Genomic DNA, 12,045 nt, shown 5'->3' on the forward strand with positions numbered 1-12,045 from the left:
ATATGTTGCTGGTGAGACTATAAATTGGTACAACTTTTGTGGAGGGCAATTAATTTATCAAACCACAAATACAATCCCTCTTCTCAAAATATGCCCAATCAATGACATATGTATAGGGTGATTCACAGCAGCACTGGCCATCATAGCAAAAGACTATAGGTGTTCGTATACCTAAATCAAAAGAGAAATGGTTACATGAACTATAGTACATCTATTATACTATATTTAGTAGTATGTTTACTACTAAAATAGAATACCATACAGCTGTTAAAAAAGGAATCTTTGTGTCCTGAAATGTAAAGATCTCCAACAATCTAAGCAGAAACAAACAAAAAGCAAGGTCCAGAACACTGTGCATAATTTTTAAAAGGAGTGAAAAACAAGACTACATATTTGTATTGTACTTGATCATATTTTCCAAAAAAACCTAGAGGACACGTAAGAAACTAATGAAAGTAGTATCTATGTCACACAAGGAGGGAGATTTTTATTGTACACATTTGTATTATATATTTAAAATTTTTTGAATGTCAATGTATTAGCAACTCAAAAAATTATTGAAAATGAACTAAAGTTTTTTTAAAGTTGTCACAAGTAATGCAGAATTTTTTTTAAAAAGCACATTTTCTTCACATATACTCAGAGAAACTTCACTGCAGAGAATACTAAATGAGCTAATTCTGTAATTGCCCAATGAAAGTGCTGTATATAAAATAACAGACATGTCTACCAATGTCACTCAGACTTTAAACTCAATAGTTCAAAAAATTAAAATGAGGAAAGTATGGTTTTCCTCCTAATTACCCACCTTGGCTTGCTTTTTGGCTTGCTTCTTTGCTTTTTTCTGTAAGTGCTTACTTGTTCCTGAAAGAATATCATTTCTCTCCTTTATGTAACTGTCATTATCTTTTTCTTCCTCACTTTCTTTATCTTCATCATCCATGGTCTTTTTCAGATTTTTATCATTTATACTTTTCTTACCACTCTTAAAATATGGAGAGAATATGGGCCAAAAATAAAACTTTACTATTGTTGGTGAAGAGATTTCATGTTACCTAAATAGTTTTCTACTCCTATTTTACACCAGATTTATTTTTCACAATGTTTGGAAACATGTCCAGGACAAAATTCATTCATCTCAAACACCAGAAAGCAATCTTCACATACTGAGAAAACAAGCAAACAAACAAGTAAAACAGTAAAAAAGGCAACTTAACATATGAGTGTAATAGAAAGGAATTTAATGAGTTGTATTAGACACATGCTGTATCATGCTGTAATTACGTCTATTTCTAAATGCACTCTCTGTTGGTAAGTGATTTACATGTCCCACTACAGGTATTCCTTTTCATTCTTTTCTTTCTTTGAATGCAAATGACAGTTTTAAAGAAAGAAAAAACAGAGCAAGTTTAGTAAGACTTTAATCACTAAGTAACAGTAATTTAAAGGGACCCCCAATTCATATTAAGTTGAATAACGATTTATCCAATACTCATAATATGTTCTCTTTTTCCTATGACTACTTGATAGGAACTAAATTAATATGGCTTAAAACTGAGATACTCTCTTAACATTTATAAACTTAAGTCTATAAGGGATTTGTGGCTAATCTTAAATAATGAAAATAAATAGTAATTTATATGAAGTAAATATTTCCTGATATGTAAACTAATCAAGTTAATTATCTATAAATAATTCCAGACACACTCTTTAAATATATATATATATATTTATCCCATTCTCTTTTCAAATCTTTAAAATTCTTCTGTCTCATATACACTAAGAAAAATTTCTCCATGCTTGGCCTAGTAATGTACAGCTTGGAAAAGGTAGCAAGCCCTCCCCCATAAATCTAGCTCAGGAAAGAAAAAACTCTACTTAAATAAAATAAATGTAAGTCTTACCTGATCGTCTAAAACCGGTAGAGACAAATCAAGGAACGATTCATGAACCAAGGAGACCTTAACCAACCAAAAAAGAAAACGTAAAAAGGAGGAAAAGATTCATTTTGAACATTATATAGTAAAATCATGGGGGGGTGCTAAATTTTAAAATAAAGGCTTAGGAAAATGAAATGAAAAATTACACAGTGTTGAGGACTCTGGATTAGGGGAAATCAATTAAAATATTAAATAACTTCTTCCTGATATAAGGAGTGCTCATAGTTCCAGGAAAAAACTATGCATACTTGGACAGTTCAAAAAGAATATCTTATAAAACTAACTAGACATTTCTGTTTTTGAAAGAAACAATTGATAAACTGTACATTATTAATATTAATGCATAAATCCAGTCTGCACTACATCTACTTACAGTTCTGCATTCATCACACATGATTGTACTAGTTAGTTCACCACCAAATACTCGGTCCACAAAACTTGGTACTGATTTTTTCTTTTCATAATCTATAAGGGGAAAAAGTCTATCAATTATCCTTATATAATTAATGAAATAAATCAAAACTACTTACCAATCTAACTCTAAAATTTAATTTTAATTTCCTATCCTATTGACTTTTCTCTATTCATAATTACCACAATTTTATTTTTATGCTACAGTCAGCAGCGTATACTCCACTTCTAAGCATAACACATTTTAACATAATCACATCTTGTGAAAAAGAAAAAAAAAGTTCTTATCCAAGATCTAGTCAGTGGAAAATAAATTTTGCGAGTCATTGAGACTTTCTGTATATCAGTATCTTACCTAGTAAAACAAGCAGATCGAGCTACACACAGAATGCTATTTTAGCTAGCTTCTAGCTCTAACATTCTAACACCGGCAGCAAGTTTGGGAGTAACTTGCTTTGTGAACTCCACTTAAAACAAAAACAAAAAGCCCTCAGAAGAGTATTTCAGACAAAATCCTCCTTTTATTTTTCTATGTTCCCAGAAATAACCTTGATAAGTTTAGCATAAGGTGACATAATTTAACTACCTAGTAGTTCAACTTTCTAATCACATGAAATGTGTAGGCCTTATTCAAATGACAGGTGTCATTTATACAGAAACACATTTTATGACAGACAGTGCAAACAGGCTTGATTCCCTCTCTGTTGCTGGCCAGGCCAGCACCAAGGGCACCAAGGAGGTAAACAGTTGCTATGTGTTGATTCTGAACTGTGCTTTACAATACAGTAGTTGCTAGTCATTGGGGCCACCTACATTTAAATTAGTTAGAATTAAATGAAAATAAAATTTAGCTCCTCAGTTGCACCAGTCACATTTCAAGGGTCACATAATAAGAAAAAAGTTATCTCCATGATTAATAAACGAGCTGACAACTCTCAAAGACAATCACTGCTAATTAAAGTCTAAGCTTTTGAGGGAATTCCCTGGTGGTCCAGTGGTTAGGATGAGGCGCTTTCACTGCCAGGGCCCGGGTTCAATCCCTAGTCAGAGAACTAGCTGTTCCAACTAAGATCCCACAAGCCATACGGTGCGGCCAAATAAATAAAGTCTAACTTTTTGAAAAATAAAATTGTGATGTCATCTTAGCTCTATGTTTATAAATTTTACCATAATATTGCATAAAAAGAATACACCAGAAGTTAAATTTTTCTAAAGTATTTACCTTTGGAGTATTGAATAATTGTTTTAAATCAACGAAGATAAAGAGAAATTATAATAACTGTGGATAATATAAATAATATAAATTATTAATAACTGTGGATTTGAAATACATGTGTTAGCGATCTTGTCCTAAAGTACAGAGGAATTCAACTATAGTGCTTTAGTTCAAAAATTCAGACATTACCTTTAACTTTATTTTTTAGCTCTTCATCCAATTTTTCAGTAGAATTACCAAATGCTTTAAGAATTCCTTTACTCACTCTCTAAAAGTAATAAAATAGATATATATACCATTAAATTTTATAGTTATTTTCCTTAAAAAGTATGTAATCAAGTCAAGAAAGTGATCAAGAATTAATTAGCTCTCCAAACTTACTGAATAAAACTTAATATTTCTAAAATCACATTTTCAAAATTAATTCCAGGAGCTAAAAAGAATTATACTTAAAAAAACAATCAGTAACCCCTGAGCAAAGGCACCATCTTATCATTTCAAGATTTTAACCTACTCAAACCAAAGCTTTTCAGAACATGCCCACCTCCTTTGAAAAGACCACTGAAATACCATGTCCTAGAAGCAGAGTGGATAATGAGAGCTACAGGGACAAACTCCAGTGCTCAAAGTCTAGCTCCATCACTACTGGATGACCCTGAACCAGGCACTGAACTTCTCTATACTCTAGTTTCATAATCTATGAAGTGAGAAAATGACTCACAGAATGGTTGTGAGGACCTGAGTAAGGTAATGCTTACAAAATACTGAGAACAGTGCTTGACAAAAAATAAGAGCAACATAAATATTAGTTGTTATCACTGTGTTATTACTATTATTAATTATATCCACATCCCCCCAAATTACTTTATATCCTGGTAATTAACAAAAAAATTAAAATACAAATGTTCCCTGATTCTTACAAAATAAAAATACTTCTTAGATTCAAAAAGCAGTGTTAAATCACACTCAGAATGAAGAGTAAGGGTGCGCTGCAACTGGGAATCGTTTGGGGGACACACATTTTCCAGTACCTTATAGCTCTCCTGGTATAGGCTAGTACAATAGAACCCTTAAAGAACAATAACGCTGTAAACATCAAGCAAAGTAGAGCATTATGAAAAGGAGACTCATTTCTAATTCCCTTCATTCATTCTAATAATTAAAATATACTGGTTGAAAAGGCTGGTGAAGAAAAAAAAAATTTTTAATATAATGGCCTCAACTAGTTTTCACTGCTCTAATAACTCTTAAGACATCAAATGACAAAGAAGTTAATGAAGATCAGATTATAAAATACACTGGTCAAAATATGCTAACTTGATGTTCTTCTGCTCTCATTCCATCCAATAAATAGCGAAGCAGCTCCTGGCTGTCTTGCTGCTGATAGCCTTTAAATCGCACTGCTCTACAGAAAAAAGAAAAAGAAAGAAAAAAGAAAAACAACGGTGAGTCTACTAAAAGGAAACTATTTTTTTATAAAATCTCAGGATCATATCCCAAATCTTGGAGTGTTCACTAGTTTCTCAAAAGTTTGTTTAGTCCAACAACATCCTTAGTAGATTTAATTTTCATACAAAGTACGTATTTTTTAATCCAAATGAAATAAACCATGCTTTAATATATCTACTGAATTAACTCTAAAGCTAATAATTTTTTCATATTATTTCCCAGCATCCTACTGATGCACTGAAAGCACAATCAAAACAGATACTCACTTTTTACAGACCTGAGAAAAGAGTTCTCTAGGTGTCACGATTCCCTTTTTGGTCTCTTGCATCTCATTAAGAAACTGGCTCATGGCTAAAGTAAGAGGGCCTGGAGGCTCAAGGTTTATTTCTAAGGGTTCCTGAATATGGGAATAAAAATTACTTTTTTCAGTCAAATTTTGGAATCATTTATTTTATCAAAATGTAACTAGTCAACCTTTATTCCTATGTTCCTGACAGAGCTGTCCCAATTAAATTCTCAAAATGTACATCAAAAGATGGAGAAGGCTTCTGGTCATAGACTTTGATAAAGAATTCAGTTCTACTGTTTTAGATTATCAGGAACTTACAACCTAGGAACTGAAAGAGCCAAAGCAAAATGTAAATAATAAAAATGGATAAGGTAAAATTCATTTGGCTCTATAGCATTTAAGTCACCTGAAAAGATGTCAAAAATAAGAATGCATGCCTAGGGCTTCACAAACATCAACAGCATTCCCAAGAAAGAAGCCAAACACTCAGCACAGCAGTACATGGCATACATAGAGCAAATAAATGTAAAGGCCCCTTATAAATTTCCAATAGCCTGAAAATCCTTAACTTGGTAGCTTAAAACCAAATAAACAAAAGAGGTGAAAATGAGCATCAATTCTTAAAAATAATTTAAAATGCTGCTATTCAGAGAGGAAAAGTACTGAATAAAAGAAAATTTTAAAGTACGTACTGTTAATGCCAAATCAGGTGGTTCAATTTTTACAATTGTTCCAGACATTTTTACTTCTTTTAGTAGTTCTCTAAGCACGGGTGTTTGTGACAAATTCTGGAATGTAGTATGGAAAAGAAAGGGAAAATCATTTAAAGGCAAACCAATTCATTCAAATGTTTTTTAAGTGCCTATTCTACCAAAACAGAAAATCATTATCAACACTGCAATTTTTATTGCGACTGTCAAACAAAAAGTAACTTCATGCTCTTCCCCCCACTCTAATTGGTTCATAAATACTTCAGTTCTGAGCTGCTTCATCACCTCAGAAGGTCATTCTCCCAACCACCCAATATGAAGTAGCTACCCTACCACCACCACTACTTACCACTACGTGCAACTAGGCGTTTGTTTCTGTACTTGGTTCTCCTGTTTCCCCCACCCAAGTGAATGTTCTTTGAGGGCAAGGGCCATGTTTGTTTTGAGCCCTATTGCACCCCAGTGCTTAGCACAGTGTTTTACTGTCATGCAAAGTAAACATTCCCTTGAGTTTTTTTTTGAAAACATAGAAATAAACTACTTACAAGGGAAAAGTTCAAGCCTACAAGTAGCAAATAAGCAAAAACACCCTATGAGGAAAACACTAGATTTCCTTAAAGGGGGAAAAATTAATATTGGCACCTGCATAACTGCATTGAAGAAACATGTATTTCCCAAATTACTGAGTCCTTTCACAGTTATTTGGGAAGTAGAATTCATGGAAGGATTTTCTTTAGCCACGTTTTCCTTTTTTTCTCTCTCTTGTTCATTTTTACTCTCCTTTTCTAGTTTTTTATTTTCAAGTTCAATATTACCACTATCTTTTGCTGCTTTAAAAAAAAAAGAAGAAGAAAAGACTTATTAGCAAAATGTATAACACAGCCATACCAAATGCAAAGTTATACTGGGGACCAGAATTTGTGAATTTTACCTAATAACATGATTTGCCACCTGTTTGATTTTAAATGTTTTCTTACAAATATAAGTAAATTACCATCACGAGAGAAAAACCAATAAACAAAAAATATTCAGAACTGATGTAAGCATTACTTTGACAAATGAAACCAAACAGTATACGCTTCAATATAAATCCCTTTTTAATGCACAAATGTTTTCTATAAATGAGCATATATTACCCTGTGAAATCAGAGTATAAAGCAATCAAATAAAGAATGTGGACATGAAATAAATTTTTAAATGAAGTCTGAGGGTCAAAAACCAATCCTGAAGTTAGGAACAAACAATTCTGGCTCCATAAAAGATACCACTGTGACAGTAAAAATGTAAACAAGCTTTTAAAGCAAATGATGAAAGCCAACCCAATTAATTTAATTATGTATGAAAAAAACCTGAGAAGTATCTGGCCTTTTGAAGGAGTTACAGGCACTTTACTTTCACATCATCCAAACAAATGTAACAAAATAAATTCATTATAAGGCAGGTCTCCCTTAAGCCCCTGTGCCAGGGTATGGGAATAGGGTGTTACTGCCCATTACTTAGTCCAGACTCTACATCACATTTGACTATTGTTTCTCAGATTCCCTTCTAACTCCTTATAATTATCTATATTCTCACTGTTTTACATTCTTAACCAAAAATAGTTTGAAATCAATCATAATTAATGTTATTCAGCTATATGTAATGCTATGGTATGTTAAACTAAATATCAGCAGATTATATAAATCAACATTACAGTATATATTAAGAAACAAATGATTTTACCTGATTTTGGAGCTGTAATACCGGCTTGTTTTCTAACATAATCAACCACCTGACCCAATCGGTTTGAATTACAATACTGGACCTCATCATCACATAGGTAACACCTGTGTCCCAAAAGATCCCAGAGAAGAAAAGTAACAAACTGACAACCACAGAAGGGCACTAATTTTAATTCATGGAACCCAAAGTGTGTAACCCTCAAATTATTCTACTAAAGAAACTGAAAATTCTGTTTTGAAGGAGACTATACATATTAACTCTGGTTTACTGTTAAATAAGGTTAGCCTGAATTATAGCTACATATAAATACTGTGAAAATACTCCAAATATTTTACTGAAATGGCTATTTATAACATTAAAGTGAAAGTTTTTTCTAATATTTCAAATCACAGACCTACATCATCAAAATTAACAAATTTTACAACTGACAAATGTTCAGTGAACACTGCTATGTAAATGGTTTTTAAAGATGTAAAATTTTATTTTAATGAGGTTAAAAGAAATACCAGCCTGACATTTTCATGCAAATTCATTGCCAAAATTTACTATATTCTCAGTTTATCTGGAATTTGTTCTTAGTGTCCCAATTTTTAAACTAAAAACAATCTACCATACACTTTGTAATATCACAAGAAAGAAAAACAAGTGTGAAAATTCCTATGTCTTTTCCATGCTATAATTTTTGTGTTTGTACAATACTAAGCAAAAGCTTCTCATAACATCACATTCTCTAGCCTTCTGAAAGTGATGGTATTTAAACAAATACTACAAAAATTTTAACCTTCTTGCTCTTTAAATATTTCAAACACCTCCATTCTCCAACATTTCAAATGATTTCCAGCAAATGGGCACAGGAGTTGAAACTCACCATACACTCCAGTTGTCCAAACTAAGAACCAGACAATGAGGTTCAGATCTCGGAGTCATATAGTGCTTCAAGGCATGCTGCTCCTGAGAATTTCTGCCGCAGCCCTAGAGAATCATAATCATAAACCTCAAAGCCACAAAAATTCACCAGGAGAGAATTCATAATCTACAATGAATAAGGAAGTGGGTCAAGAAATTCTGCCATTCTTATAATATTGAAAATAAAACTTTAGACTCTAGAGAGTCCAGATTTTGTTAAAACTTAAATATGAATAGGCAGCTGAGGACATTTAAGGAAGAAGGTATTTATAAACCCAAGCACTAGAAGGACTCTTCCACTCCAACTTGTCATTTCCAGTCCCAACTAAACCATGCTAATGTAGTCATTCACTAGTTCTAGTTTAGACTCCTTAACATCTTCCTAAGTATTTTCCTAACTTCAACCTTTCTTCATATACATATGTTTTTAGTTTAATATTCCTAAAACAAAGCTCTGTTCATATACTCAATTCAAAAGTGATGAATTGCTCTTAAACTCCTACTCACCAAACCTGATACCCTCTGATCCCAATCCACCTTTTCAGGATTATCCCCCATAATCTCCTATTTGAATATCATCTACCAGCTAAAACCACAGCCCTTCCACAATACAATTTTGTTCACATTATTCCATTTGCCTTGAAATTCTTTACTGTTACTGCCACTGATCAAATCCCACCCAGTCTTCAGGATCTTGCTCAAAGGTCACTTCCTCTCAGAAGCCTGTGCTTATCCTTCAAGATAAGAAAACACTATATTCTTCCTCTAAACACACTCCTACAAAACATGGTATAAATTCCTGGTGGCATTCCTTATTTTCTACCTTATATTAAAGTTGTTAATGTTGATATCCTTCCTCCCTTGGAGTGTAAATCCTGAAGGCATGAAAAACAGAATTAACCTATTACCAAGAACCTAGCAAAGTGAAGGAGGTCAATAAGCATTAATTGAACAAGTAAATGGGAGATTTTCACCTACATCTGCATAGGCATATTCATAAAAGAACACGACCATATTGTGTGTCTCCAGGTGATTAAATCACAGCTAAGAAATACATCTTCACTGTGTATCTATCTGAACCAGGCTTCCAACTCTCTTGGATAGCACTACAATAAGTGGTCCTGTTTCTATTGTAGCTACTAAAAATATCCTTCAGAGGGGAAATATTTATCAATGGCTTCTAATCCTTCAACTATGATATCAAACCTACTGACTCAATTTATCCTGCTCAACATTTAAATCTAAAATAAACTAACATTTGATATTAATTTTGAAAATTTTAACACCATTTGAGATTATCTGAAACTTAAACATGACATGAGTTATCATAAGACAACAGGTGAGAATCCCTTGCTAACAGTGCAAAAGATAACTCTACTGGGATAAAAGTTAACAGTTAATACTGACATTGTCTTACCCTTAGGAATTAAAAAGATAGCAAAATAGATAAAATTTATAATAAGAAATGTATTGTGGAAAATTTGAAGTAGTAAAATATATTCACCCTCATCATATGTATCTAACAGGTTAAATGAAAACTTTTCAAATATAAATAAACAATAAATATGTTCTTTACTAGCATATAAAATTTTTTTAACTGTCTGACCACAATAAGGTACCACCTATCAGAATGTTTAAAATAAAAAACTGTGACAATACTAAATGCTGACAAGGATGTGAGAAAGTGGATCACACATGCTACTGGTAGGGATATAAAATGGTACAGCCATTCTGGAAAAGTCTGGGAGTTTCTTAAAAACTAAACATTTAAGGGGATTTCCCTGGTGGTCCAGTGGTTGGGACTCTGCACTTCCACTGCGGGGGGTATGGGTTCAGTCCCTGGTCCGGGAACTAGGATCACATGCTACGTGGGGCAGCCAAAAAAACCCAAAAAACTAAACATTTAATTATCATATCACCCAGCAATTGCACTCTTGGACATTGTCCCCAGAGAAATGCAATCTTAAGTTCACGCAAAAACGTGTACACAAATGTTCATAGCAGCTTTATTCATAATCACCAGAAAAGTGAGATAAGCCCCAATGTCCTTCAACAGGTGAACAGTTAAGGTGTGGTACGCCCATACCATGTAATACCACTCAGCAATAAAAAAGAACTATTGATACACACAACTTGGGTAAACCCTCAGGTGATTAGGCTAAGTGAAAAAAGCCAATCCTAAAATGTTGTATATTACATGATTCCATTTATATAACATTTTTAAAATGACAAAATTTTAGAAACAGAGAACAGACTAGTGGTTGCGAGGGACTGGGGGGAGGGATGGCAGTAGAGAAGTGAGTATGATTTTAGAAACGCAACACGAGGTCCATGTAATGTTGGAACTATTCAATACCTTGACTGTGGTGGTGGATACACGAAACTACATAGGTGACAAACTGTACAGAACTTAATACACACATACTCACATGCACAACACACATATACCCACACAAACGAAGAGAAGTAAAACTGGGGAGACCTGATTAAGACTGATGGATTGCATCAATGTTAGTATCCTGGTTGTGATATTATACTATAGTTTTATAAAATGTTACCACTGCCCAGTAGTCCAGTTTCCTAACATATAAACTTACCACCACTAAGGCTGACTAAGAGGCTCTCCTGACCTCTAGTACCAAGGTAATACCTGTGAGCTGTTCTGCAACCCAGATACCACCCAACCCCAAGGTATTCATTCCCCCAGCAGCCAGAAATGTGGCCTGGTGACAGCTCACAGCTCAGTCCGTCGACCCCCAAGAATTATCCTCAGTGGAAGGAAGCCGCCTTGCCCAAGGTTAGTTCCCCTCCCCAAGGTCAGCCCATATCCAATGGCTGGTCTATGTACAAGTACAAAGGCCTGGCCTCTTGCCTCAATTCAGGACCTCTCTGAAGGCCAGAGTTCACTGTGGGATCAGCTGAGACCCCGTAGCACGGCCTCTTTGCTCTCCCTCTGCCTAAACTTGCTTCCCTCACTGTTTTCCTTGGGTGGTACCTGAGAACACCCCCCAATAAACCACCTACACACAAATCTCACTCTCAGAATCTGTTCCCCAGGGAACATGACCTATGCCAGCTAGCATTCTGGTCACCCATACTGTACTTTTAGGTAATATCTTCTAAAAGAAGTTCATACTTATATAAATTTGTAAGTTCATACTTAAATAATAAAATTCCATATCAATCAAAATCTAAGCATACCTGATGGCCACATTTAAGACACAGCCAAACTGAAGAATTTTCTTCCGTTTCTTCTTCAGATTTATCTTTTACTTTATTGTCTGTCTTACAATCTTGGCAAATGTTCCATTCCACATTCACTAAAGCCTTTTTCAAATTACCTTGTTCCAATCCTTTTCTAATGTGTCTGCACATAGGTTCTATTAAAACAAATAATAAAGG

At 33.9% G+C, this 12,045-nt stretch overlaps 1 protein-coding gene across 6 annotated transcripts in view; it reads right to left on the bottom strand.

Annotated features, from left to right (window-relative positions):
* The window catches only part of USP16 (ubiquitin specific peptidase 16), a 30,468-nt gene that overhangs the window by 9,591 nt on the left and 8,832 nt on the right, over positions 1-12,045 (bottom strand). For 4 of the 6 annotated variants that reach the window (XM_030880972.3, XM_030880969.1, XM_060297876.1 and 1 more), the window contains 11 exons: positions 11,845-12,023; positions 8,606-8,709; positions 7,738-7,841; positions 6,658-6,845; positions 5,998-6,093; positions 5,283-5,413; positions 4,885-4,972; positions 3,757-3,835; positions 2,314-2,405; positions 1,905-1,961; positions 809-985 (listed from right to left, as the gene is read on the bottom strand). In XM_030880972.3, coding sequence (XP_030736832.1) covers positions 809-985; positions 1,905-1,961; positions 2,314-2,405; positions 3,757-3,835; positions 4,885-4,972; positions 5,283-5,413; positions 5,998-6,093; positions 6,658-6,845; positions 7,738-7,841; positions 8,606-8,709; positions 11,845-12,023 — 1,295 coding nt within the window. The remainder of the gene's footprint in view (positions 1-808; positions 986-1,904; positions 1,962-2,313; positions 2,406-3,756; positions 3,836-4,884; positions 4,973-5,282; positions 5,414-5,997; positions 6,094-6,657; positions 6,846-7,737; positions 7,842-8,605; positions 8,710-11,844; positions 12,024-12,045) is intronic. The other 2 variants (XM_030880973.3, XM_030880971.2) reach the window with 1 other exon arrangement.

The sequence above is a fragment of the Globicephala melas genome, chromosome 4 (assembly GCF_963455315.2).
Source record: "Globicephala melas chromosome 4, mGloMel1.2, whole genome shotgun sequence".
NCBI lineage: Eukaryota > Metazoa > Chordata > Mammalia > Artiodactyla > Delphinidae > Globicephala > Globicephala melas.